This window comes from Anopheles cruzii, chromosome 3 (assembly GCF_943734635.1).
Source record: "Anopheles cruzii chromosome 3, idAnoCruzAS_RS32_06, whole genome shotgun sequence".
NCBI classification, from domain to species: Eukaryota; Metazoa; Arthropoda; class Insecta; order Diptera; family Culicidae; genus Anopheles; species Anopheles cruzii.
Genome location: NC_069145.1, coordinates 85,640,386 through 85,665,809, shown reverse-complemented (window position 1 = coordinate 85,665,809; position 25,424 = coordinate 85,640,386). Strand labels below are relative to the sequence as shown.

Here is a 25,424-nt window from a genome sequence, read left to right as displayed (position 1 = left end):
TGCTCAGGAATTATTTTAATGCGCACATCAAAGCAGCACACGAAGCTTAATCACTGTTCACCATTGTCGCAAAAACAACTAACCAATAAACCACCGCCCGGATCGGTGGTGAATCACAGATAAACGAGACACCAATCACACTCGGACACAGGAAAAAAACTCGGAACAATGGGACGTGAAGAAAACAACTCGCACTCTGGTTCAAACTTGATGGTTTCGGTAATTGAAGTACCAGCATGAAAAAGCCCGTGAAAGGGCGAATATCGTAACACGGAGTCTAGTGTACACTCGGGAAGAAAACAAACACAAACTTCCTGTGTGGCTTGCTTTGTTTGAATTGCGAACAATACTGATTGACAGAACTTGTATTTTTCTTCCAGCGGTCCCAAACAGCCGCCCCGCTGTTCAATGGAGCCGCCCGCAGCAGGGTTGTGCGATAACGTTTGGGGGAAGCTGACTGAACTAAGCCAATTTTTTCCGACAGTTTTCTTACCTGGAAGACGTTTCTAAATTTTATACAGCATTATAGTTGTGTTTTTATTACTTAAAGCTTTTTGCGAACAATAGATTCGATTGTTTTCTTTACGTTCACCAGTCGACTGATGAACGATCATTCAACAATAGCCGCCCGCGGTGACGGCTGTCTTCGGTGGTCTCAGCCGCCCAATGAAGCACACGTCACACAGCAACGCAAGAGTTGGAAGCTGAGGAGTTCGCAAGGATTTTAAGGAGTTTTCAGAGCGATCAACAAACCGAATAACACAAGGCCGGCAAAATGAAGAACCTTACGGATGTGGTGCACAAGTTCTACAACGAGTACACGCTGAAAACGCCCAAGAAGCTGAAAGTGGTCGACGCCTACTTACTTTACATCCTGCTAACCGGCATCACGCAGTTTGTGTACTGCTGCCTCGTTGGAACATTCCCGTTCAACTCTTTCCTGGCCGGTTTCATCAGCACCGTCAGCTGTTTCGTGCTAGGAGGTACGTTAATTGGAGCTCCTCAAAGGATATCTCTTGTAATGGGGGCTTTTGCTCGTACCCTTCTTTGCAGTTTGTCTTCGTCTGCAGTCGAACCCGCAGAACAAGGATCAATTTCTGGGAATCTCACCCGAACGGGGATTCGCTGATTTCGTGTTCGCACACGTTATTCTGCATCTGGTCGTGGTTAACTTCATCGGGTAGGAACACAAAGTCCACGAAATTAGATTTTGTAAGCTGATAGAGTGTAAAATGGGGCTAATGAAAAATACATGATGAACGAGCATGAATGAACAACAAGATGCAATTCTGACGTTTGCGGCACGAGTGAACATGCTTCAGGATTCACTTTTATCCGAAAGGGCGTTTCGGTGAAACCAATAAAAGGTAAACATTAGCGAGCAAACAGATGTCAACAAAATTCCGTGCCATCGGAGAAGTACGATTAGATAGTGAGCAGCATGCCGAAAACAATCATCGTCACCGGATTTGGACCGTTCCGGGGCCACGAAAACCGAAACGCCAGTTGGGAAGCGGTTCGACTTCTGCCCGACGTGTTCCATTTTAAGGACCAACCGTTCGAGCTGCGCAAGTATGAAGTTCCCGTGACTTACGAAGCTGTGGATCGCCTGGTTCCGCTCATTTGGGACACGAAACCCTGTGTAAGTATTCGTAGCACAGTCCAAGTAAAGGAGACATTCTATTGTGTGGGACATCGTGTGTCGTATAGCTTGTGGTGCACGTGGGCGTGCACGGTCACATCGACACGATCAATCTGGAATATGGCTCGTACACAACTGGCTACTGTAAGCCAGATTTCGCTAACCGTTGTTTGCCGTGTGATAAGATATCTCTGCGTGGTAAATCCTCTTCGGGCGAGGAATGCGTTGCGTTAACAACCAACCTGGACATCGAACGAATCTCGCAGGAATTAAATCTCGAGACCAACACCAAATGCTACTGCTCCACTGAAGTTGGAAAGTAAGGCGCCAGCGTAGGGCGGGACCATTCTTGCGGAGATATAATCGGAAGAATCCACCTCTTTCTTTTAAGCTACCTCTGCGGATACATCTATGTTAAATCCTTAGACGTGGACCCCGACCGAACGCTGTTCATACACGTGCCAGATATTGGGAAGCCGTATAGCTCGGAAGAAACGAAAGCAACCATTTACCGGGTGATTGAGAAGTGCATCAGGGAACTGTCGGCTAAAAACAAACTTTCCTAAACCGGACCGGAAGAGCTTCGTACTACCTCTATGAAATTTGTTTTTGATGTTTTTAAGCCGAGTTTAATTTATTCTTAACTAACACTCTGCTTTTTCCTAGCGAAAAATAAAAGTTTCACTGAATTGTATCTTATTTTCGAATCTCACCTTTGCTACCTAAGCCTAATTCACTTTATCGTTTTTTAACGCCTTTCTAATTTCCGGCAACCACTTTTGGGGCGTGTCCAGATTACACACATTTATCTGAAAGAGTCCAGAGCAATGATTAGACACGGAAAACGCATCGTAATGCTTCGTCGTCTTACCGTTGTACTGTCGATGGCTTTATCTTGCAATATTCGTAGCTTAAGTTGCATCAATCCGACGGGAGTTTGCTGATCGCTTAGGCAATGCTTATCGTCCAACACGTCCAAGTTTTTCACAGCACCATCGGCAAGCTGCACCAATACGCCGGCAATATTGAGATGCTTCACCGGAAGATTGATACTAACAGAAGCAATGTCAACATCGCCAGCTTTTCGCATCTGCTCCAAATGCTCAACGAGCTGTCGTAGTGCAGGTCTGGCAAGAAATTCGGGCGCACGACGATCCAGTACGAAGGCATCATCGCCCGGTTTGCGTAGCGATCGGAACATATCTGCCGTCTCTGGGAGATCGATTTCCGCGCAGCTGAGCAGTAAGTCTTTGCGTGATTCAATTTTTGTCCGATCTTTGCGCAAATTCTGCACCAGCATACGATCTTTCAGAAGCATCCTTAGCAACCCTATCGAACGGCGACCGCAAAGCCACAGTGAGAGCACACTATCGACCAAGGCATCAGACGCGTTTCGATAGTCCCCTGCTTCTACCTTCAATCGGATTGCTTTTTCCAGCAAGTTACCGTTAATGCTGGTGCCTTCCAGCGGCACTCCAAGTGTTCCACAGCTCCATAGGAACGTGGCAATGTCCTTCGGACGCAACGATTGTGAGTTGGATTCAAAACCATTCCGGTGAATGTCTTCCTCAAATCTCGCCCAGCAATTGTCGATGATGAGCCGTGTCAGTGTGTCATCTTTCACGCGGTTATCTGCAACGTAGGCGAACAGATGCGCAATGCCACGGAAATCGAGCTCCTTCCGCTTAACGTTGGCCTCAATGAAGGAGCGCACCTTCGACAGGACCACTTCCGATGGCAGCCGATTCATTCGGGCACACTTGATGAGCGTTACGAGAAGGGCGGGATCATCCTGATCATCAAACTGTTCGATCTCCCCGATTAATCGATTTCGAAAAACCTGCGATTCCTCCGCCATCCGGACACTGGTCTTGTACGTGCTGCTAGCGAGTATGGCGAAATCTGTTCGGTCAAGATCCGGTGTCAGGAAACGGTCGACGTGGTGTTGCAAAAACTCTTGCATCAGCACCGTTCCCGTTTGGTGGCGTTTCCACAGGCCGAGAAAGAAGACGATGGCAAGAAAATCCCGCGCATTCGGTGCCTCGTTGAACAGCTCGATCAGTTTTGGCATAGCGCTACGGTAAGTGCGAAGCTGGGCGATTTTGTTCGGCAACAGGTACATGAAACAGTGGAGCACCTCCAGCAGTTCGTACACCGTCGCGTTGCCCACCCGTCCAAGGCACTCTTCGTCGAGGGCATTCACGACCTCCGTGTACGATCGTGTGTCCGTTTTACTTCGAAAATCTGTCGTGAATGTTATCAGCTTTGCTAGATCGGTCGTGGATAGATCCCGTATTTGTTGATCATACGTCGTCACATCCGGCAGAGGGTAGAAATTGGACACCTTGAAGTTATACTTCGTTACGTCGGTAAAGTCACGTTTCGTCAGTGAAACATGCCGCGAGAAACGATGGATCAATGTGCCGTTCTCACCGTCCGATGTTTCGAACTGAAATTCACGGGGCGAAAATGTCCCATGCCGTGTCGCGTAGCAAGCCGACGGTAAAGGGTTACTAGTTCTGATGAGCTGTGGCTTGAAAATTCCCAACAATCGGAACATTGTGCAAAATATATTAGCACAGCAGCAGCAACTTTTCACGAGTTCTTTCCCGTGGTTCTTTTTTCTTTCTGCCGGTAGGCGCTGACATTCGCGCAGTAAACAAACGCACGTGAGACGAGCTGTCAAAATCTTTCAGTTCATTTTTGAATGAACTTTTTAAAATGCTCTAGTAGAAAGTGTTTTGCAACGGTTTCTCTTTGTGAACTTCGATACTCTTTGAATATTGCACATGGTTTAATACATTTATTTGTTGACCACAAAAAATATAATTCATGCAGGTTTTGTCTGGCTTTCCATTATCATTGCAATCGCTCTCTTCCATCACCGTTTATCACACAGCACACGGGGAGAGGTTGGTACCTTAAATATAAATTCCTTAGTTGTACGTAGCTCTGTTTGTGTATGTTTTCCATTACCGAATTTTCCTCGATCCACGCAATGTTTTCTAATATTTATCATTTTTTTCGAAATGATCCGAGTTGACTCCATCCCTTTCTGTTGTTCCGTATTACACATCAATGTTGATTGTTTGTTTGCTCAATTAATTTGCCCCATTGCACGTGCTGTTTGCAAACCAGATGACTCGTCCAATTCCTAATTCTTGTGTTTGTCTCTCGCTGTTGGTTCGTTTGTTTTAGGGTATCGTAAAAAAGCTACACGAAGATGAGACGAAAAAAGTTCCTTTGTTTAAAAATGCTACAATAATACATTGAACCATGATTATCTGTTTTTACAGAAAGGTGGTAATAGCTCCCTGACACTGCATTCTATTGCTCGTGGCTACTTGATATAATACCGTGGCAAAGTGCTTAGCGCGAAAGCTGCAACTTGTTCTTGCACGCAGCGCTGATTGGAAACATATACAGTACGTCATTTAAAAACAAAATATATCTACCGGAACCTACACAAAGAATCACACCCTTTGCTTTTAGTTATTTATACAACTAATTGTCTAAACACGAACATAAAACTAACTGAGTGAATATTACATAACTTATCCATGAATATCCAAACCTGTAATACTATAACCGTCGAAGGAAATGTTGCGAAAGTCAGCAACCGTCTTAATATGTACACGAAAAACACAACCGCAAAATTGTTTTCCTCCTGAGGGCGCAACGTAACATATCCTATTGAACATACTGCACCGAATGCCAAATAAAGTAGGTCTAACAAATAATCAACAATATGGAAGCTCGTTAGCTCCTATTGCTCGCTAATTGATATCCAAATTTTCCCGACCGCAGGAACACACAAATACGGCAAACTAAAGCAGAGACCAAATACCCAAATACTCTACGGTAGCATGCTTGTAACGAAATTGCGCGTCTGGTGAAACTATCTATTAATCGATGGATTTGTGTATTTACAGACAGTCACCCCTTGGGGATGGTATTCGTTCTATGGTGCTAAATGGTTTCCGTTTTGGGGAAAATTTCAAAAATTCTCGAAAAACTTATGTCGCAGGAAGTAAGTTAAATATAGTTCGAAGATTGGTAACAAAACTGAAGTACAAACGTAAAGCAAACAAATTCACAAATAACTTCTAACACACATTGCATGCGTTTGTCCCAAATACAGTGTGCGAGGCCGATACCTCAATTCCTAAATCCAAATCCATCCGTGTGAGACCCCTGCATATATCGTGGGAATTATACTGCTTTTCTTTATCGGCGCGTTTAGTTTATGGTTAGTTCCGCTGGTTACCAAAAAAGTAAGTAGGCGATGCAAGGGGACCCGAAAGAACCAATACGGGGATTTCACGTAAAGTCACGAGTATAGACAAAGATATAAATTAAGTAGACATTTTAAAAATTCCTCAAACGGAGCGGGTAACTATGATGTGCTTTGCGAATAATACATGGGAACGGTATTCAAATTGCTCACTGCGCTGGGAGAATAGGAAAACAACGGGCGAACACAATAATAGCGTCTGGGGAAATGCTAATGAGAAAAACGAATGATGGTAAATGCACGGCATGCTGCTAATTGGCTAGGCGGTCGCCACCTGGCTCGCTGTAGGTAGAACCGACTCTCGTCGACCGTTGTTCCTCCCTCGTAACTAATTTTTGGGCTTCATTGGATGCAGGTTATCGTCAGTCATTGGCGCGTCGTGACTAGCACTACTACCTGAGCCGTTTCTCTTACACATCATGACTAAGCAACGGTACATCGTGGTGTTTGGTTCGGTTCAACGATGCACACGGCAGCATCCACGACATCGGATGACCGCGGCCACATACCTCCGCCAAAAGCGCCATCTTTGGCCGATTGCTACGATACGGACCCTTGTGCTGTACCGACTCTACGGCTGTTTCGTCGTAAAGAATGGCGTGCATCTGATCAATCATGATCGCTATGACAAATAGCCCGAACAGTGCCGATTCCAGCAGTAGTAGAACACTGTGCATCATTCGGCTCTGCGCCTGTGCCACATCTATGTGGCACTCTTCGCAAGGATACAGCCATGAGATGACGATCAAAAACACGGAATACAGTGCCAGGGCGCAGACATATAGCAGAAACTGTAGAAAGTACTTTTGATTTCGCTCTCCGACACAGTTGTTAATCCACGGGCAGTGATGGTCCATTCTTCGTATGCACCGTTTGCAGATACGGCAGTGATGTGCCCGCGGCGGCCGATACGTTTCACAGCGGGTACACATGGTCCACTCGCCTCGCTCATGGCCATAGTTTTTCTCCGCGTGTAGATCGGAAAAATCGATGCGAATCTGAGGTAACGGCACCGTGCCTGGGTCGAGCAGCACTGCCTTCAAATGGGCCATTCCCAGCATAAACACGATCGTGTTGAACGCCACCACATGAAACGGGGCCCACAAGCTAGAATCGAGAGAGAGAGAGAGAAAGAGAGAATCAGTAAACAAATTTCGCGCATAATGTTCCTCAGCCAATCGCGGTACCTGTTGGGCATCGTTTGCAGAATTATCCAATGCGTTACAACATAATCGGCGTAAAAAACCGCCATATATGTGACCAGTACGCACACAATACCGCAGGGATCTTTGACGAAAGTCATCGCGAAACTTTCAGCCACACGCACCAACCACCAGCAGCTGCGTTGTTGTTGCGTAGCCCAGCGTTTTCCGCAATAACACGGCGAGCGTTCGAGACACGTCGTTTGGTTTCACTTTCACAATCGAGCCGCGAAAATGGGCAACCACTCCACTTCCCGAAACCGGCCCACTCCCACTCCTGGTCTCTCTGGTGCTATAGGAACTGTAGAACACACAACACAAGACTACGACCGACGAGCATCTCGCTTGCGGGGGTCAAACATTATTATTTTTCCATTCCGGCCAAAAAGGGTAGCACGGTGGATCCTATTTTATCACCCCTTCCATCTGCACACTAGAGGAACTTTGCCTTTTCACTGCTTTTCTGATTTCTCGCAGACCCCGCAAAGCCGACACTATCGACAATGCGCTGCGCGCAAGACGGACGCAAGACGCATCAGCTGAACGTCAAATGCTCGGTGCGTTACACTGTAAATCGAAACGTACCGTGCGCCAAAACACGTTAAATATTCATCCTTATTATGATGGTTTTGTTCGGTTGATAAACGTAAAGATCTTCGCAGTGCCCTTCTCGGGTGAAAGACATATCCACTGTCCATGAAGTGAAATTTTCATCATTTTAATAACGAGCAAAGGAAGACAGAGTTTAAATAAAGTTTGCAGTGTACGGAACTGTCATGAGCTGACAACTTTGACAACCAGGAAGAATCAAACAGCAAAAAGAAGGAAGAAGGAAGCAAGAAGACAGCGAAGCACAAATGTCGTCGATTTGATTCATCATCGCGAAGCAGGCTAGCGAAAGCAGAGACGTTTATTTCGGGTCGAAATTGCACGAAAAGCAAACCTTTTTCCAACTGATTACACTTTTTGCTACAGTGTCGACCTCGGTGAACCCCAAATTTCGCAATCCGTCGTGTGCGTCGTTCGTTTTCCGTGCGTGCTGTAGACACTTGTTTTAGTTTTTCGTAGTGTTCCGCTTACTGAAAAAGCTACACGACACACCGAATTCTGGTCATATCGTCCGGGAGAACAAAAGAATCGAAGGGATCGTTTCGTTCGACGCAGTGAAAACGCACTAGGATATTTGCGTGTGCAGAAGAAAGTGGCCACCCCCGTCTTTGCTGGTCATGCGAAACTAGTTTTCTTTCACCACTTCTGGGCGTGTGTGTTTGTGAGAGTGATTGAGTGAGTGCGTTCGATCATCGGATCCGGGCGCGGGCTCCAGCTCCCTTGTCGCGATCTGTCTCCGATCCGATACGTTCCGTACTTCCGCAAGGATTAGCATCGAATCCCTGCGATTGGCCAGCGTACGATTGGCATTGCCGGAACCATGAGCCTGTTTGGCACATCGTCCTCCCTCAACCCGGATATAGGTGCGTACCATCGGGAAGGGGGAAAACAACAAAGGCATCCTTCCCTAATCACACAACGAAGGACAACAGTTGCGCCTCGTGATACGGTGACACTTGTGCGTTGTGCGAACCACCCCGCCTTTTGTCGTATCCCTGGGATAATTTCGCGCTGGGTAAAAACGCACCAATTTGTTACGCATTCTTGCAATTGATGTTTATTAATTAAATTAAGATGCAGCCAGGAGGTTGGAGCAGAAAAGATGCACGGGAACAAGCAACGCTCCCCGTGAGCGAGAAAAGGAGACAAACATGGGGCCAGAGCGCGACGACAGCATTGGAGTGGTTCGCGCTCTAGAATGGTGGTTCAAAGTTAAAGCATTCCTGATAACGCGCGGCCAGTCCTTCTGCAGGACGTGGCGATGACGAACAGCTGGAAAATCAATAAACAACCGTTTCCACCGTTTCTCCAGCAACGCACCGCGCAAAGGAGCGGCAGTGCCGTGTGCTATATTTGCGGTACCAATCGCTCATTCCCCGGCCTCCCCGTTTGTAGTAGGCTGCGTGATTCATCTTTTCCATTGTTGTCAGAGACGTCATGGCACAATGATGCCCATAGCAGCAGCGGTTCGATGAGGTCAAAGCCTGCTGCGAAGAATCCTGTGTATTATATTTTCTTATTTCTTGTTTAAACACTCTGATTTCTGGCGTTGCAAGAGATTGTTCCATTCGTTTACGCCAACCGGGCCACATTTTTTCCTTCTTTCCGTTTGTTTATTTACGCTCCAGTGTACATTACGCATCGGGTTATCATTATTGTGGCCATGGCCACAAGAGCATCGCTTTTAACGCAGATTACAGCCCCTCGGAAGGGATTGCAGATCGACCAAAAGTACACTGGAATCTAATCGGCCACGGGTGCTGACTAATTCGCCACTACTCTTTGGTCATCAGACAATTCTTATCGTTTGGACGCTCGACGGTGGTTATGCTGCCTAAAATGGGTGGAGCAGGAGAAGCCGTACACATTCTCTTGCAGTCAAATCGACACCCTTTCCCAAATGTGTCTTTCGTGGAATTGGAGAATTCACTTCTAAAAGAGTTGAAACTGATCGATCAAACTTCGCGATCAAAAAAGGACAGTTTTAAATTGTGCATTACTCAGTTTAGGGCATTGACAGGTTTGGCACGCTGATGAAAGGGGCATTGCAAAGTTGCGCAACGCAAGATCTTACAACAGATCGAATGGCACATGAATCACTTCTATGGGCTCATTTTAAAGGCACTATCGCGGAGACCATTCCGGTATTCCGCACATGCCGCAGTAAACATTCTGAAACCCTAGCCCTTGCCGCGAGGGGGCACAAAAAAACCGCAAGAGCTCTATCAGCGGATCGTATCCGATTATGCGTTCCGCAATTGCGCTCTTATCGACTTCGCCGCGTTTCATATTTTAGTTACATGAAGTTTATGGTGTAAAGCACGATTATTATTGTTTCTCCCCTAATGCTTTACCACCAATGTGGGTTTGTTTTGGTTTTGCAGAAAAAGCTACCAACGAAAATAATACGACTGAAAAATGGGGCCTCATAATGGATATCTGCGACAAGGTCAACAGTGGGACGGCCACACCGAAGGAATGTTTGAAGTCGATCATTAAGCGCTTGAATCATGCAAACCCTCACGTGGTTATGAAGGCGATAACGGTATGAGACAGTCGGTTGGTCTTTCGAAACCATCAATAAAATGAAACTCTCCTATTACAGCTTCTCGATGCGTGCGTTAATAATTGTGGCAAACAGTTCCACCTAGAAGTGGCGTCGCGGGAGTTTGAGACGGAATTTAAGAAATTACTACAAAAAAGTCAGCCAAAAGTGACGACGGTAAATACAAACTGCTGCAACCATTTGTTCAAAACATTTCATCAGCGACGGATTCATATCTTTTTCTGCTTTTTAGAAATTAAAACTTTCCCTTAAACGTTGGGCAGAGGAAGCATTCAAGTCCGATCCCCAGCTGGACCTCATACCGTCGCTTTACAAGAAGTTACGCGAGGAGGGACACGACTTCAACGATCCATCGGCTACACCGAAACGCGAAGCCCCGCTAAGCAAGGACCCGAATGTGGTCTCTAGTCAACAGGAGGAAGATGACATTGCGAAGGCGATCGAGCTTTCGTTGAAAGAAGCTAAAATCAGCCAATCACCGAAGATGTTGTCGACAGCTGCGTCCGGACCGGTAAGCCTCACTAAGCCTCACTGCCACCTATGGGATCGTCTATCACCGCCTAAGTTTACTTCCCCCCCATTGTAGAGCATCACATCGTTGTACCCTTCGACATTACTTTCGGCAGCTCCCGTACCGGAACCAAGAAAGGTAGCCGTTGCGGAATGGCCAATCAAAGGAATGGGGTTTGCTAATTTTGCAATTTTCTTCACCCCTTAGGTACGCGCTCTGTATGACTTCGAGGCAGCGGAAGACAACGAACTAACGTTCCAGGCCGGCGAGATCATCATGGTGCTCGATGATTCCGATCCGAACTGGTGGAAGGGTCAAAACCAACGTGGAGAAGGTCTATTTCCGTCAAACTTTGTAACGGCCGATCTGTCGGTGGAACCCGAATCGTTGGGCGCCACCGGTCAAGGGAAAGGCTCCAAGAAGAGTGTACAGTTTTCGGACGATCCAAAAGAGGATGGAACTGGTAGTGGCAACGAGAAGGACGCGCAGTTACAGAAGCTACCGGTGGTGGAGATAAACGAGGAGAAGATTAATCGCTTGCTGCACCTGATACACGAGGCCGATCCGCAGGATCCGTCACAAGACACGGAAGAAATGCTTCAACTGGAGCAGCTGGTCAACCAGATGGGGCCATTGATCGATGCCGAGTTGGAGCGTGTCGATCGGAAGCATGCGCAGCTTACGCAACTCAGCAGCGATCTCGTGGATGCGATCAACCTGTACCACAATTTGATGCGTGAACCTGATCGGTCAATGATGATGTCGATGGGCGGCGGGCCGGCGGGAGGAGCGTACGGTATGACCGGAGGCCCGGGAGGCCTCGGTGCCTATCCCGGTGCACCGATGCCGCCGCCGATGTACGGAATGCCTGGAATGTATGGCCCTCCGAACCTTCCCGGTGCAGGCATGTATCCCATGGGCCCTGGCCACCAGCAGCAGCAGACCCCGATGTCCGGCTACAGTATGGGCCAGCTTCGGCACGATATGGGACAGATGAATGTTGCGCCGGGTATGCCACAGTTCCCTGCGCCACCACAGCAATCGTCGTTGCCACACCTTCCGCACCACCATCCGGTGTCGTCGGTTTCACAAAATGGTCCCACCAACTCCGGTATGGCTCCGGTGGCTACGTCAATGGCACCCGGTGTCAGTAGTCAACCTACGACGCAACCTGCGCCGCCTCCACAATCGATGCCAAATATGACGGTTCCCCAGATGACGCCACAATCGCTTCCACCAGCTGGCAGTCATATGCAGCAATCGGCGATTCCGCAAGGCTATGCGAATCCCACATCGCCACCACCGACCGGGATGTCTGGCCCAGGGGTTCCGCCAACACAACTAAGACCTTCGGGACCGCTTAGCTACCACCAGAACTATGGTCCTCAGCCATCGCCACAGCAACAGCAGCAGCCCCAACCGCAGCCAGTGCCACAGTCTGGTCCACCGCCGCAGCAGCAACCACAGCACGTTGTTCCGGTCACAGGCTCCGGAATGGGCGTTTCGTTGACTGCGACGACACAGCCCGCCAACATGAATCATCATCCCCATTTGGCGTTGAATGGAGTGGCCAGCGGTGGTAGTGGGCCGGCAATGGGCCACTATCCTCCTGCGCCTCCAGCTTCAGGTCCCGGAAGCATGCCTCCGTCTCAGATGCCACCACATCACCACCAACAGCACCTGCATCAGCAGCAACCTCAACAAACGTTCATCATGCCACCGATGGGAGGCCCACCACAGCCGATGGGCGGCTATCCGATGGGCCCGATGGTAGGTGGTATGTTTCCTTCGGGACCGGTCGTCACAAGCGGTGGTGGGCCGTTATCGATCAACACTAACCCGGGGCCACAGAACATTCCCATCTACCAACAGCAGCGGTAAAAAGCTGTGCGCATTCAAATTGGCTGAGCCAAGAGCATCCGCTTTCTCTGTCCTCAAGACACCCTGCTCGGTTTATTCTCCGATCTTTCGCGTAGCTTACACCGGCACCGGTAGGCTCACTACAAGGATCATAGATATTGGTGTAACACGAAGAGGAATTGCTTCTGGGCGCGTTCCGAAAGACCACGGGGATATCCGCGATAAAATGTTTCGGTTCTCGCCGTCGCCGTCGCGCTTTACAAGCTGAGTCGCTTCTGTGCATCGTGGGTTTTTGGCAATGACTGTTTCTTGCTGGCAATACTATACATATAAATGTTTATTTTTTTTTTTGTTGAACGAAAATCGGTGTCATAAGAAATGTAAAAATGAGTTTGACGGTTTTCGAAAAAAAGCTGAAATTAAAACATAATACAATTCGCCCGCTGCACGCTGCAAGCAACGATGTGCAGTTACTATTTTTGTGGCGGCCACCACCAAACAGGAAATGTTCGGGCGAATAACCTATTACACTCTACATCCAACCTAATTCGGGCTTTTTTCGGAACATTCAAAGAATCTACAAACAGATAGCGTAGAACAAAATGGTAGGATTGTTGTATTTATATAGCGGACGACGATGATAGTGGAATGTGGGGAATGGGGGGATAATGATGCGTTTGTCGTTTTTCTTGTAACAGCAGATTTGGGCGACGAACCTGTACCATAGTTGAACTACATACCTACACGGAAATAAATATTCTAAATCGAAAATGTACGCTAATTTTTCTACTGCCGCCCTGTTCTTGAGAAAAGAAATGCATTCAGTTTCTCGCCGTGTTTAATACAATTCCTACCACTGTAACTGTCATCGGCGCGTGTTTACATTCGGCACCCGGCTCACTCCGATCGTTTCTGCAGCTCAATTGTCCGGTCTGCCACGAAAATGCTTGTCCGATATTCTGCGCGACTCGTACGCGCCTACTGTTCCACACCTAGCACTTCCAGTATGGTAAATATTTTATTCAACAAACCAAAACTACGCTGCAGGCACTTCTGATGTTTTGTTCACGGTTTGCAGGCGGAAACGATCGCCGGTAAACTCGAGACGGTAGACAAGGAAATGGTACACGATTTACTGACCACCGTTCCGGAACTGAGGAAATACAGCGCCGACCAGTGGCAGCGGATGCACCGGCTTCTGAGTACGGAAGGGCTGGATGGGGAAAAAATCCTGTCGATAATCGGTGGACATCCGGACATTTTGGTACGCCCCTTGGAGAGGATTTCCGAAAGCTTGCACTGTTGGCGTTCGTGCCAGTTTGGGGATGGTAACACAAAGGTGCTGCTTTCGGCGCATCCCCAATTCCTGGACTACACCAATCACGGCCGGCTGTCTCAGCGGGTGGCGTTTTTACACTCACACTTCGAGACGCGCAAGAACGTGTTCCGATTGTTTCTGAACGCACCAAACCTGCTAACGGACGAGGAACGGGCGGTGGAAGAAAAAATCGATTACCTGATGGTGAAGATGCGTCACGAGGTGCTGGATGTGGTAAAATCGTGCTCGTTCTGCCACGACCTGGAGCACATTCGCTGTAGGCATACGTTTCTCGAGCGGCTGGGTATCTTCAAACCTCGTTCACTGAAAGCGGAGAAAGATGCACCAACCGACAATCCGAAGCTGCACCAAATTGTGGACACGAGCGACAAGCGGTTCGCAGTGAAGGTTGCGTTCGCGACGTTGGAGGAGTACGAAGTGTTTCAAGAACTGCTCAAGCGCGAAATGGAAGGCCGCACCAATCCGCACCATCACGATGTGTATGAAGATGAGGCGGAAGAATTGGACGACAATGCTGACGAACCGGGCAAGGAGTCTTACCAAAAGAGTAAACGAAAAAAGGGTCGTAATTGAATCCTTCCGACATGTCGTAGCATCCGTTGGAGAATAAAAGTATAAATAGTTGTGCAAAATAGGAAAAAAAGCTTATCGGTACAGCGCTTGGTACGGTTACGCGTGGCATTAATGGGATTTATTGGGTGTATGAAATCACTTACTCACTAGCATTACTCACACTCAAAACGCGCCCTGCGCTTACGCAGCAGCAATAAAATAATCGATATATGTTTCATCATCCAATCGTCACTTGGCGCAACGGACGCGGTACAAGGCAAAAACAGGAGCTTAACTCCGGCCTTCGGAGACCGGCGCGCAAATGGACGTTTACAGTTCACTCTGCTGCTTGATCCTTGCGTCGAACGCTCGGATCATTTTGGCGAAATCCACGTAGCCTGCGATTTTCACAGCATCCTCACACTCTAGCCACCGCATGTCCTGATGTTCGTCCGAAAGCGTCGCCTCTTGCGATGGATTCCGCAACTCGGCCAACCAGTAGACGACCTGCTTATCGTGCCCCTTCACTTTGTATTGCAGTGTGCACGAATGATTGCGATAAATTTTCAATTCACCTTCCTTGTAGCTGCGTATGGATGAGTAGGCGGCGGCGTGTGACAGAAGGAATAGAAAGTCAACAGTTATCCGTCTGCTAGATGAGAAAGTTTTTTTTTCTTATTTTACCCTGATTCTTCCGCCGTTTCGCGGACTGCCGTCGCGTAATCGTCTTCCCCCGGATCGACGTGACCCTTCGGTGGCGACCAGTGATGTTGGCCGTACGAGGCCTGCATCATGAGATACTCGATACGGTCGCACAGGCGACGAAATATGAGAAAGCCGGCAGCACGTTTGGTCATTTTGCCCCCTTTTGGTTCAATGTCTGCGAGATTCTTGTTCACCGCGAACGCTAAGCTTCGTGCAAAGGTGCAAGGACGGTTAGGACGTGTGTTGTTTGATTTTTTTTCACCACCACCAAACCAGTGCAGCTAAATATTGCGGTTTCTATTGCCTCAGATGTTTGGCTGAACTTTGCCCGATGCGCCGCGATGCGTTTGAAACTGACTAACGATGCAAAACAACAAAAGCATCTGCGGTTGAAAACAGGGTGCATATTCTCCGAAGCAGATGAACCGGTTCGGAACCGGTGTTTATTTGAAGGAAAAATTGTTGAGGAAAGAAGATTTACTTTCAATAATCCATTGTTCTGCTGTGATTGAGAAAATAGTTTTCCTTTCTGATTTAAATCTCATTGTCTTCGTCTAACTAGACAATTTTAACATAAATAAAAACACTTACCGGATCGTATCGATAGGGTAGGATTAGGCCCTGCTATTTAGTTGAGAAGAAATGTCAAAATAACGGCATCATTATTTTCGGAAGCGCAGCAAAACATTGGATTGATTGGATTTGATTGGTTTTGAGGTTCCCCGCTAAGCAAACGATGTCCGGGCAGTTTACCGGAGGATATCAGAGCCCAAGTGGCCACCGTGGTAACTATAATAACTCCATGATCCAGCAACAGTTAAATCAGATGAACGTTTCGAATCAAATGGGCATGATGGGTTAGTGGCCGTGCGCGATCTTGCCGGAGTCGAGAATTGACCAAAGTCTGTTTCCGTAGGTTTCAACCAAGGTACCGTGATGGGTAACCAACAGATGCAAGGCGGCCCTGGGCAGGGAAATCAAGATATAGGTCTCGGCCAGGGAATGATGGGACAGCAACAAGCGCAGCAGCAGGGCGGCCCGGGAATGCAGTCCAATGCACAACAGGTGCAAGCGAACCAGCATCAGTCCGGAGGAAATCAGATGGTGGGACAAACAGGCCCGCATCAAGCGCCACAACCATCGCCCCAGATGGGCGGCCACATTGGCCCGGGAGGCATGATGGGCAATCCGCAGGGACCAGGGACGCAGGCATCCCAAGGACCCGTTCAACCGGGCGGTGGCACAGCGGTGCAACAGCAACAGAAAGCAGAGTTCAACTTGCTCTCCTTGTGCCGCATCGGACAGGAAACGGTACAGGACATCGTGAGCCGCTTTCAGGAAGTGTTCGGCATTCTGCGCTCCATACAACCCCCGAATGGCACCAATCAGGGGCAGCTGTCGAGCAACGATAAGAAGGCGAAGGTACAGGAACAGTTTCGGACCATCCGGTTGCTGTTCAAGCGGCTACGGCTGCTGTACGATAAGTGCAACGACAACTGTCAGCAGGGCATGGAGTACACACACGTGGAGAGTTTGATTCCGCTGAAGGGTGAGATTGAACGCTCGGAACCGGTGCACACGGAGGAGTACAAAAAAGCGCTGCAGGAGAATCGCGAGCTGGTGGTGATGGTGCAGAATAAGAACAAACAACTGCGGGAAATTATCGATAAAATACGCATGACGATATGGGAAATCAATACCATGCTCAGTATGAGACGCTGCTAAGCTCGATCCCGCAATTACCGACTGACGATGACTGTATTCCCGATAATGGGCGATGGCAGAGTATTTATAAGCTAAACGCGTGAAAAGATAAATAAATCATTGTATAATTAATGCCGTTTTTACCTTTTTCTCCCAGTACTAGGAGGATAATCCCTGTTGCTTATTTTATGTGTATCCTTGGCTATTTTTACGCGTTACATTGAGCATTGCGCCTTGCTCACATGCAATGCAAGTATTAATATAGCAGCCCCGGTAATAAATTGTCTAGCGCCTGGCAAACGAACGATGGTAACAAATAAGCGCCAAGTGTTTGATTAACTATTGTTTATAAACTCAACGTACAGTTGCATCTTACTGCAGCATAAACCCTAGAAGAAAATTCAATCAAAGAAATCGACAATAATCGAAAACAATCTCGACTCAAGAGACTAAGAATGTCCAGCGTTTGAACAAATATTAAAAACATATTTCTAACCATCGTCCGTCCCATAGTGCGGTGATTTCACAGCTGAGAAGCAAGAGGCAAGTGTCAAAAAGCGAGAACGAAAATAATAACAAACGCGAACAAAAGAAATTTCACTCGCAAGCATCGTCGTCATAAAATTAGTGCTGACCGTTGCGGGGGGGTCTTTGTCATCGCCTTCTGCGACGCTCAATGGCCAGGAGAGCAAAATACAATCTGCGTTATTAATTCGTGTCCTAGTAACGCCTGCAGACCGTTCGTTTGCGTGCACGATTTGCTAGTATCCGGGTGACGTGACGTCGTTAGTTAGCAAACCTCGATTAGCAAAGTGTGCAATATTTAGCCTTTGCTTCTATTAATTCTTCGCTCTCACTTAAAGTAACTTCGCCGGAGGTCAAAGGAACGATCGTTGACTTGCTGACCCATGCATTAATGTTGTTATCTGCGTCGAAGGTGCATTAAGCGATAACATGGACATGCTCGATGCATATGTTGGCTACGAGCTGGGAAGCTCTTCGGAGCCGGATGATATTCCGAGGACGAACGAAAGCGTGTGGGTACTGGGGAAGCAGTATCACGCCACCGATGGTGAGTTTGAGGGCAAGGACACGGTCACGGAGGGCAAAAGGACTTCATGATCCAAAACTCTTTTCCTCCCCCAGATCTGGAAGCGATTCGTCAGGATGTACAATCGAGGCTCTGGTGCACCTATCGCCGGGGGTTTGTCCCAATCGGTAACACACAGCTTACGACCGACAAAGGATGGGGCTGCATGCTGCGCTGTGGTCAAATGGTACTTGCCGAGGCACTAACCGAGCTCCATCTGGGACGCGATTGGAAATGGAGCACGGAAACGCGGAACACAACCTACCTGAAGATCGTCAATCGGTTCGAGGACAGCAAGCAGGCGCCGTTCTCGCTGCACCAGATTGCCCTCATGGGTGACTCTTCGGAGGAGAAGCGCATCGGGGAATGGTTCGGCCCGAACACGGTGGCACAGGTGCTAAAGTAGGTGCTCACTTGCAAGAAGAAGGAAAGGGTGGCCAAACTAATGGGGCTCATTCCCTACTTGGTTTCTGCTTTCAGGAAGCTTGTGAAATTTGACGACTGGTGTAGGTTAGTGATACACGTTGCCCTGGACAATACCCTAGCAACCGATGAAATTGGTAAATATCGGCGACTTTGATCATACAAACGCCCGGTTGGGATAAGCTAACGAAGATCATCGATCCCCTTTTTTCCTACAGTGGAACTGTGCACCAGTCATCAGCGGACGGACCAGGACGGACCGGGATGGGAGCCGTTGTTGTTGATCGTCCCTCTGCGATTAGGTTTAAGCGAAGTGAATCCTATCTACATTGAGGGTCTGAAAACGTGTTTTCAGCTGCCCGGAAGCTGCGGCATGATTGGTGGACGCCCAAACCAAGCACTCTTCTTTATCGGGTACGTTGGCGAGGAAGCGCTTTATCTCGATCCGCACACGGTTCAGCGTGTCGGGTGCGTCGGCGAGAAGGAGGATAGCGGTGAACAAGAGCAAGACGAAACGTTCCACCAGCGTTACGCCAGTCGAATCGCGTTCGGTGCGATGGATCCATCGTTAGCGGTTTGCTTTCTGTGCGCCAGTCGGGCTGCCTTCGATCAGTTGGTGGCTCAGTTCAATGAACGGCTCAATGGTGGGGGTTGCCAGCCACTGTTCGAGGTAACGAAAACCCGGCAAGCACCGTGGACACCGACGACGGTATCGTCCGCATCATCGCGCAAGAACAGTGGACCAATGGAGGCCTTCAATGTGATATCTGCCACGGAAATTCCCAACGAAGGTGAGGACCGCCGGGAGGACTTTCAGGATTATGGACTGACGAATACACTTTTCCCCCCCCGTTCAAACAGAGTTCGAAGAAGTGGAACCCCGTACCTTGGATGACTCGGATGAGGAGTTCGAGATTATTGCCTAACGGGATCGCACCGGCGGCGGCGGAATCGTAAGCCGACTGGCAGAAGCGGAGAGTCAAGACGGAGCTATGGTAAACCACACAGCCACACGGTAACCACACTTGGGATGGGTTTGCCATCACCAGTGTACCGTTCTTACGCAAATAGTGTCCCACAAAAAAGTTTTTATGAAACCGTCAGGATGTTTTGCTTAACAGACACAATAAGACGATAAGCTTAGAAGCGCATCTCAAAATGCCCACCCCGGTCCGGTCCGGTCACGCTGCCGCCGTCTGAGGTAAAGCTTCATCCAGGCGTCGAAGTTTGAAATGATTGTAGTTACAAAACTTGGCTAAATTTTTAATGTGTAGATGGTTATTAGGAGCGGCCCCCTTTTTGATCGCTTCCGTGAGGTCTCCCTGATCTGCTTTTGGGTTTTGTTCTGTTTGCACTGTGGTAAAAGTGGCCGGACTGTGCATGTCACTGATTTCGATTTTTCTAAAGGGATACCGTAAAGTAATATGCGCGGGCGTGCTAGTGTAACATCGCAGAAGTGGATTCGAAATAATTATGTTTAAATTAAATTTGCAATAATAAAATCAAGCTGCAATTTGCAATCATTAAACAAACGCTCAAGTAGAGTAGGGTTGCTGCACTTATCATCGCCTTTATTTATTGGTTCATTATTTGCAGGATACAATTCCTCAAAACCCACTTGTTGATTCGTCGAAAGCAGTTAGCATACGCACGCGACTCATTTCGATCGACATTGAGGCCACACTTGGCCTAATCGCCGACCAGATTACAAATGTTATATCACGCTCTTCATGTTCCATCGATCCGCGTACTGCTAAATGCATTAATTCTGCCGATGCTCGTCGGCCAAACCACACTGTTATGCGGCGACGACCGTCGGGAAGGCGTTCTGCTTCGAAATAACCAGTTTATTGTGCTGATAGCTGATGTAGCCCTTGATCCGTCCTTCGTATATCAAATTGGCCACGATACAGTGCGTTTCGTCGAGCGACACATCCTCGACGCCGGAAACCTGCAGCGCCGTCTGGAACGCGTTTATATCGATTTGGTGTGTGCCCAAAATCATGTGCACCTTCCGGAACAGATTTCTGTAGGTGAGTATTTTCATTTTCTCGACGATCAGGTAGATCCCGGCGTTGATGAAGAACATCTCGTGCCGGCGGATCGCTTCATCGAATCGTTTCACGTTTCCCTCGCGGACGGCGGCCGCCAAGTCGTGGAACTGGAGCACATTGTACCGTTCTAGCACCTCCTTCCGGGGCATGTAGCCAAGCAGCATCTTGACGGGCGTCAGATAAATCAGTATCAGTCGCTTGTTCTTCGTAAACCTCCGGGGACACTGGTTGAACGCGAAGCTCAGATATTCTTCCGCGTTCTTAAAATCCGAATCATACATCGCCTTCCGACCGGCAAAGTACTTGTAGGTGATGCGTTGGGCCAGGCTGAAGCTTTCGCGAAAGTTGGAGCTATCGATCGCACGGATCAGCGGTTTGCAGAGGTGCAGCTTGTTGATCCGGAAATACACCTTCAGCAGTTGATTGACGAGGTTGAGCATTCCAAGCCGCTTGGTGTCCTCGTCGGACGAGCGCGTATCGCCGGCGCACACGCGAAAACACGACATCAGACTTTCGGCCGCCTTCTCCAAAATTTCACCCGCTTTCGAGCTTTTCGACAGCTGCTCGCATTTAGTGGCCAGCAAGCGCAGATCGATCGATGCGACGTACATGATCGGCAGTATCCAGTTCTCCTCTTTCATGTGCTGCAACAATTTGACCACCGCCTGAACGACGCTCGTCTGATGTTTGAACGCTTCCCCATAGTTCGGTGGATCGCTGCGCATCAGCTGGTAGATTGTCCGCAGGTGTGCCGATACGATTTCGTCCAACGGGGTCGGAAGCTGTCGACTGACGGCACCTTCCGGGTTCTCCTTGTACAGGTTGGGATTGTTAACGTGGTTGTTCTGGAGCGACAGAAAGCAGGCCACCGCTTGGCCCTCTTGCGCGTTCCACACGCGCATGAATTTGTTCAGATAATCGTGCAAATACATTGTGTTTTCACTAAGCTGGCGATTCCGGTCTCAAGATTTACGATACAGACGCCGAAAACATAAACAAAATTGTTTGACAAACGTCTCACTTTGATGAGAAGGCTGTGAGATGACGGTGTCCTTCGCACGGGGAGAATTGAACTAAGTGTTATAAACCCATCGACTGTCACCTTTTCTTATTTGTAAACAATCCCGCGCGAAACACGTGCACAGTGTTTGGGTATTAGAGCAGAATTGAGACTGGGAAAATCTGGATTTTACCACCAAATGGGAGTACGAGGACTAACGACGTTTATTGGAACCAACGCTGAGGTGTACCTGAAACCGCACGAGCTACACGATACGGCCTTGGTCATCGATGGCGACAATCTGTGCGTGCAGCTTTTCAAAAAGTCTACCCAAAAATGTTTGCCTTTCGGTGGAAACTACGACAGCTACTACCGAGTGGTGGTCGATTTTTTCGACATGCTCAAAGCTTGCAACGTGGTCCCGTACGTGCTGCTGGACGGTGGGTACGAGGCACGCAAAATGTCCACCGTTCGCGAGCGAATGATAGGAAAGATTCACGGTTTACGCAGTCTTTCGCTCGAAGCGACACGCAACTCGCTGCCGTTGATGATGCGCGAGGTATTTATCGATGCGCTCCGGGCGGCAGAAGTGCGATTGATGCGGTCTTCGTTCGAGGCGGATGACGAGGCGGCTATTTTGGCACGCAAACTCAACTGCCCGGTGATGAGCTATGACTCGGATTTCTACATTCACAACGTGCGCTACATCCCATACGTTACGCTAACGCACAAGATCTACCGCAAGGTGAGCGACCAGGAGGGTGAAAACTTTCAGATTGCAACCATCGACCGGACGAAGCTTGGTACGCGACATGAGGTGAAATTTGTGGCCCAATGTGGAGACGACACAGCTATCCGGGGAGATGGTACAGTAACGTACGACTATTTGGATTGCTGTCTGTACACCATCGACAACCTAACTGGCCCCAATGAGCGGTTGAATCGGGAGATGATTCCGTTGTTTGCTGTGCTGTTGGGCAATGACTACATCGAGAGGAAGGTGCTGACACGGTTCTATAGTAGCATCAAGTGTGGACGGGTAAATCGCAAGATCAGCCATCAGCAACGTCGTATCAAAGTTATCCTACGGTGGGTACAGAGACACACACTGCAGTCCGCGATCCGCGCCATAGTCAACCAGATTGGACAGAAAAACAAGCAGCGCATCTACCGCCAGATGTTAACCGCCATGCGAGGGTACAATTGCGAAGAGTGTGTCTCGTATGAATACTTTGGATTTAGCGATGAAAAGACCGTTGATGAGGCGCAGCTGGAAAGTGAAATCGAGCAAAATTTGAAAGATTCACTTGCGGAAGAAGCGGAGGAACAGTCAGAGGTAAACGACACAGCATCCGACGGTGAACCGGAAGATGGGAACCTTTCAATCAACGACACAGCATCCGACGGTGAACCGGAAGATGGGAACCTTTCAAACAACGACGAAGAAGATTCGGAAGCAAAACGCCTCAGTGACGTGGCGTCAGAGTCTAGCGAGACAGAGGAAACCACACCTCAGGAAGAGTTGGGTCCCCGGCGTAAGCGATATACCGATGCGGAATGGCCCACCTGGTTTCGGGAGCTGTACCGTGGTGCACACGTTCCGCGTGTTTTGGCTGATCTTTATCATTCACAGTTATACGTAAATTCTCCCCAAGTGGAGGACTTTACGAAACCTGATAGCAACACCGTGAGCTATCCAATTTTGCGCATGATTTTTGCGTTGTTATCATCGGCCCACCCAAAGACGACACCAACGAGTTTTAGATACATGTCCCGAAAGGTACGAGTGGCCAGTGTGCACTATATCCCGTTCGAGGATGTTCAGCTGCCCAAGGATCTAGCTTTCGACCCTGAATCGGAGACAAAAAACGTAACCGTTATGAAGCATCTGTTCGAGGATTGCGGAATCGCAAAGTGGACGGAGCTATTCCGAGAAATTCAAAGCCTTCCCCCGAACTTGACCCTTTACTTCCTTACCATCATCTACTGGGCGAAGAACTGTGATGCTGCCAATGTGGCCCACGTGCTGGCGTTGCTGGTTTGCGTTTTACAGTTACAAATAATCGATCGATTTTTAAAGAACAAAAATCGTGACGAAAAGCTCTTCCTAAAGCAACACAAAACGTACCTGGAAGAACAAAAGCGGAAGGGACCGAAACCGACCATTGTGGGAAAGACAAGCATCGAGAAGGATAACCAAGCCAGCTTCACGAGGACCTTCTTCAACCAGTTGGTCAATGAGGTTGCGCGAGCAGAAGTTATGCTGGTCTACGAAACTCTGATCCGTTGCTTTGCGCCCGATGAAAAGCTGAATCGAAAAAATACGTCCATCGACCGGGCAACCTTGCATACGATGGCCGAGTTTCAGTCGGTTTGTTTCAACTTTTACTCACTCGTACCGGTGTTGGGCTTTCCGTTTGATAACGTGAGAATGCACGAACTATACAATGGTTTGTTCGTTTACAACCTATACGAAACGATCAAATCCCGGGCCGATCCTTACGAGTATGTTCGGACCAAACTGTTGCGATTCTCACCGGCGCTGTCTGAAGCACTGAAACGGATGATGGAGCTTGTGGTCCGATACGTTCCGGAGCTAAACGATCGAAAGCGATCGGTAAGGGGAAAAGCCAAATCGGCCGGAGCAGCAAGTGGGGCCAAAAGATCGAAAAAATCCCAAACCCCTCGGCAAGTGAACGATTGCGCATTACCACCGGAAAATCGGAGTGAAAGTGACGACGGTGATTTTGTGGATGTAAATAATAAATTTAGCCAACTTTTGTTGGCCAACTAAACAGGCATTCGGGACTTCGGGACTAAGGAATTGAAACACAAGAAACATAAAGTAAACAGATGTAGTAAATAATATATTTTGATGATCCTATAATTATCAATCACATTTCGTCCGTTTGGAACGCATTCAGTTCTTCACACAGCCATAACAGGTCGAGAACCTTCGTTCAACTTCTGACACTTTGATGGTCGATCTATTGACGATCGTATGAAAACCTCATAATCTTTAAAATTTAACTCGTTGCCATCGTAAGGTATGTAGCACACCTGGTGCGAGCGTTGGACCTTCCCGGTAATTAGCTGACCACAGTGTTGCACTCTTCCAATGTATAACGGTTCTCCTTCCTCCGACACACCGGCCGGCGTTGCATTCAGCAGCGTCGTGGAGTCGATGCACGGGAAAAAGTCGCCCTCCGTACACAATACTTCAAACTCCTTCTTCTTGTGCATCTTGCCGCCCCAGGGTAGAACGCATTGCGTGCCAGCGGGATTCACATATCCGGGCGTGATCGATCCTCGATGCTGTGCTCGTCCAATGTACAGTATCGTTTTCCCTTGTTTACCGCCAGGCACCGCACGTGCCGGCAACCGTGAATGGGAACCGCTGCCAACCGGGACCCATTCCATTTGGTGCAGGAAGTCCCAACGGCGCACTTGCTGCTGGCGCGTTTTCCGAGGAAGCCGATCATCTTCCGGGAAATCGTGCATGAAGTACAGGCGCTGCCTATTTCTGCCGTAGCACACTGCAAAGTAAGCGGAAAACCCCGGTGAGAAACAGGATGACTCATGCGATGACCGTGAACTTGAATTCGGCTGTTAAAGGACGCTGTGCCGAGGAATAGCTGTGTTCTTTGTTTGGTACTTACTGTGTCCCACCATTTTGCCCGGATACGATAGGTTTCATGAGAAGGATATTAGAAATTAGAAAGGATAAGGACAAAGCTCTACCAACTAAGACGGAAAAGGGTTATGGAAAAATATTTACCTCTGAGCCACTTTGACAGTTGTCACTCACCTAGTGAGATGTGAATTCTCACGTTTGACTGAAAAATTTAAAATTCGTGATCAAACGACCGTTGA

At 48.4% G+C, this 25,424-nt stretch overlaps 12 protein-coding genes across 12 annotated transcripts; 7 read left to right on the top strand and 5 right to left on the bottom strand.

Annotated features, from left to right (window-relative positions):
* Window positions 1-692: 692 nt before the first annotated feature.
* On the top strand, window positions 693-1,270 carry LOC128273475 (dolichyl-diphosphooligosaccharide--protein glycosyltransferase subunit DAD1). The gene is made up of 2 exons (XM_053011441.1): window positions 693-983; window positions 1,054-1,270. Exons 1-2 carry the CDS (start codon window positions 776-778, stop codon window positions 1,182-1,184), a joined length of 339 nt encoding a protein of 112 aa, XP_052867401.1. The 5' UTR covers window positions 693-775; the 3' UTR covers window positions 1,185-1,270.
* Window positions 1,271-1,392: 122 nt separating this feature from the next.
* On the top strand, window positions 1,393-2,341 carry LOC128273329 (pyroglutamyl-peptidase 1). The gene is made up of 3 exons (XM_053011271.1): window positions 1,393-1,642; window positions 1,711-1,961; window positions 2,034-2,341. Exons 1-3 carry the CDS (start codon window positions 1,442-1,444, stop codon window positions 2,206-2,208), a joined length of 627 nt encoding a protein of 208 aa, XP_052867231.1. The 5' UTR covers window positions 1,393-1,441; the 3' UTR covers window positions 2,209-2,341.
* Window positions 2,342-2,370: 29 nt separating this feature from the next.
* LOC128271201 (uncharacterized) lies at window positions 2,371-4,202 on the bottom strand. The gene is made up of 2 exons (XM_053008643.1): window positions 2,514-4,202; window positions 2,371-2,451 (listed from the first exon to the last, which is right to left on the bottom strand). The coding sequence occupies exons 1-2, from the start codon at window positions 4,200-4,202 to the stop codon at window positions 2,371-2,373; spliced, it is 1,770 nt and encodes a 589-aa protein (XP_052864603.1).
* A 1,774-nt stretch (window positions 4,203-5,976) lies between these two features.
* LOC128273386 (palmitoyltransferase ZDHHC3-A) lies at window positions 5,977-7,345 on the bottom strand. Its single transcript, XM_053011333.1, has 2 exons — window positions 7,124-7,345; window positions 5,977-7,043 (listed from the first exon to the last, which is right to left on the bottom strand). Exons 1-2 carry the CDS (start codon window positions 7,237-7,239, stop codon window positions 6,347-6,349), a joined length of 813 nt encoding a protein of 270 aa, XP_052867293.1. The 5' UTR covers window positions 7,240-7,345; the 3' UTR covers window positions 5,977-6,346.
* A 692-nt stretch (window positions 7,346-8,037) lies between these two features.
* Window positions 8,038-13,426, top strand: LOC128271281 (signal transducing adapter molecule 1). The gene is made up of 6 exons (XM_053008738.1): window positions 8,038-8,610; window positions 10,132-10,292; window positions 10,353-10,469; window positions 10,546-10,824; window positions 10,900-10,962; window positions 11,032-13,426. Exons 1-6 carry the CDS (start codon window positions 8,568-8,570, stop codon window positions 12,703-12,705), a joined length of 2,337 nt encoding a protein of 778 aa, XP_052864698.1. The 5' UTR covers window positions 8,038-8,567; the 3' UTR covers window positions 12,706-13,426.
* A 201-nt stretch (window positions 13,427-13,627) lies between these two features.
* On the top strand, window positions 13,628-14,611 carry LOC128273629 (transcription termination factor 4, mitochondrial). The gene is given in 1 exon segment (XM_053011642.1): window positions 13,628-14,611. A coding segment is annotated over 1 exon segment (969 nt). The 3' UTR covers window positions 14,597-14,611.
* Window positions 14,612-14,905: 294 nt separating this feature from the next.
* LOC128271199 (bis(5'-nucleosyl)-tetraphosphatase [asymmetrical]) lies at window positions 14,906-15,597 on the bottom strand. Its single transcript, XM_053008642.1, has 2 exons — window positions 15,260-15,597; window positions 14,906-15,161 (listed from the first exon to the last, which is right to left on the bottom strand). Exons 1-2 carry the CDS (start codon window positions 15,430-15,432, stop codon window positions 14,906-14,908), a joined length of 429 nt encoding a protein of 142 aa, XP_052864602.1. The 5' UTR covers window positions 15,433-15,597.
* Window positions 15,598-15,985: 388 nt separating this feature from the next.
* Window positions 15,986-17,078, top strand: LOC128273302 (mediator of RNA polymerase II transcription subunit 30). Its single transcript, XM_053011241.1, has 2 exons — window positions 15,986-16,137; window positions 16,197-17,078. The coding sequence occupies exons 1-2, from the start codon at window positions 16,017-16,019 to the stop codon at window positions 17,003-17,005; spliced, it is 930 nt and encodes a 309-aa protein (XP_052867201.1). The 5' UTR covers window positions 15,986-16,016; the 3' UTR covers window positions 17,006-17,078.
* A 498-nt stretch (window positions 17,079-17,576) lies between these two features.
* Window positions 17,577-19,649, top strand: LOC128271358 (cysteine protease ATG4B). The gene is made up of 5 exons (XM_053008843.1): window positions 17,577-18,056; window positions 18,131-18,476; window positions 18,555-18,634; window positions 18,716-19,288; window positions 19,359-19,649. The coding sequence occupies exons 1-5, from the start codon at window positions 17,939-17,941 to the stop codon at window positions 19,421-19,423; spliced, it is 1,182 nt and encodes a 393-aa protein (XP_052864803.1). The 5' UTR covers window positions 17,577-17,938; the 3' UTR covers window positions 19,424-19,649.
* A 547-nt stretch (window positions 19,650-20,196) lies between these two features.
* Window positions 20,197-21,483, bottom strand: LOC128273191 (PCI domain-containing protein 2 homolog). Its single transcript, XM_053011119.1, has one exon. The coding sequence runs from the start codon at window positions 21,481-21,483 to the stop codon at window positions 20,296-20,298; it is 1,188 nt and encodes a 395-aa protein (XP_052867079.1). The 3' UTR covers window positions 20,197-20,295.
* Window positions 21,484-21,750: 267 nt separating this feature from the next.
* On the top strand, window positions 21,751-24,345 carry LOC128271198 (protein asteroid). The gene has a single exon (XM_053008641.1). The coding sequence runs from the start codon at window positions 21,751-21,753 to the stop codon at window positions 24,343-24,345; it is 2,595 nt and encodes an 864-aa protein (XP_052864601.1).
* A 63-nt stretch (window positions 24,346-24,408) lies between these two features.
* Window positions 24,409-25,272, bottom strand: LOC128273461 (uncharacterized). Its single transcript, XM_053011429.1, has 2 exons — window positions 25,211-25,272; window positions 24,409-25,087 (listed from the first exon to the last, which is right to left on the bottom strand). Exons 1-2 carry the CDS (start codon window positions 25,221-25,223, stop codon window positions 24,480-24,482), a joined length of 621 nt encoding a protein of 206 aa, XP_052867389.1. The 5' UTR covers window positions 25,224-25,272; the 3' UTR covers window positions 24,409-24,479.
* Window positions 25,273-25,424: the final 152 nt, after the last annotated feature.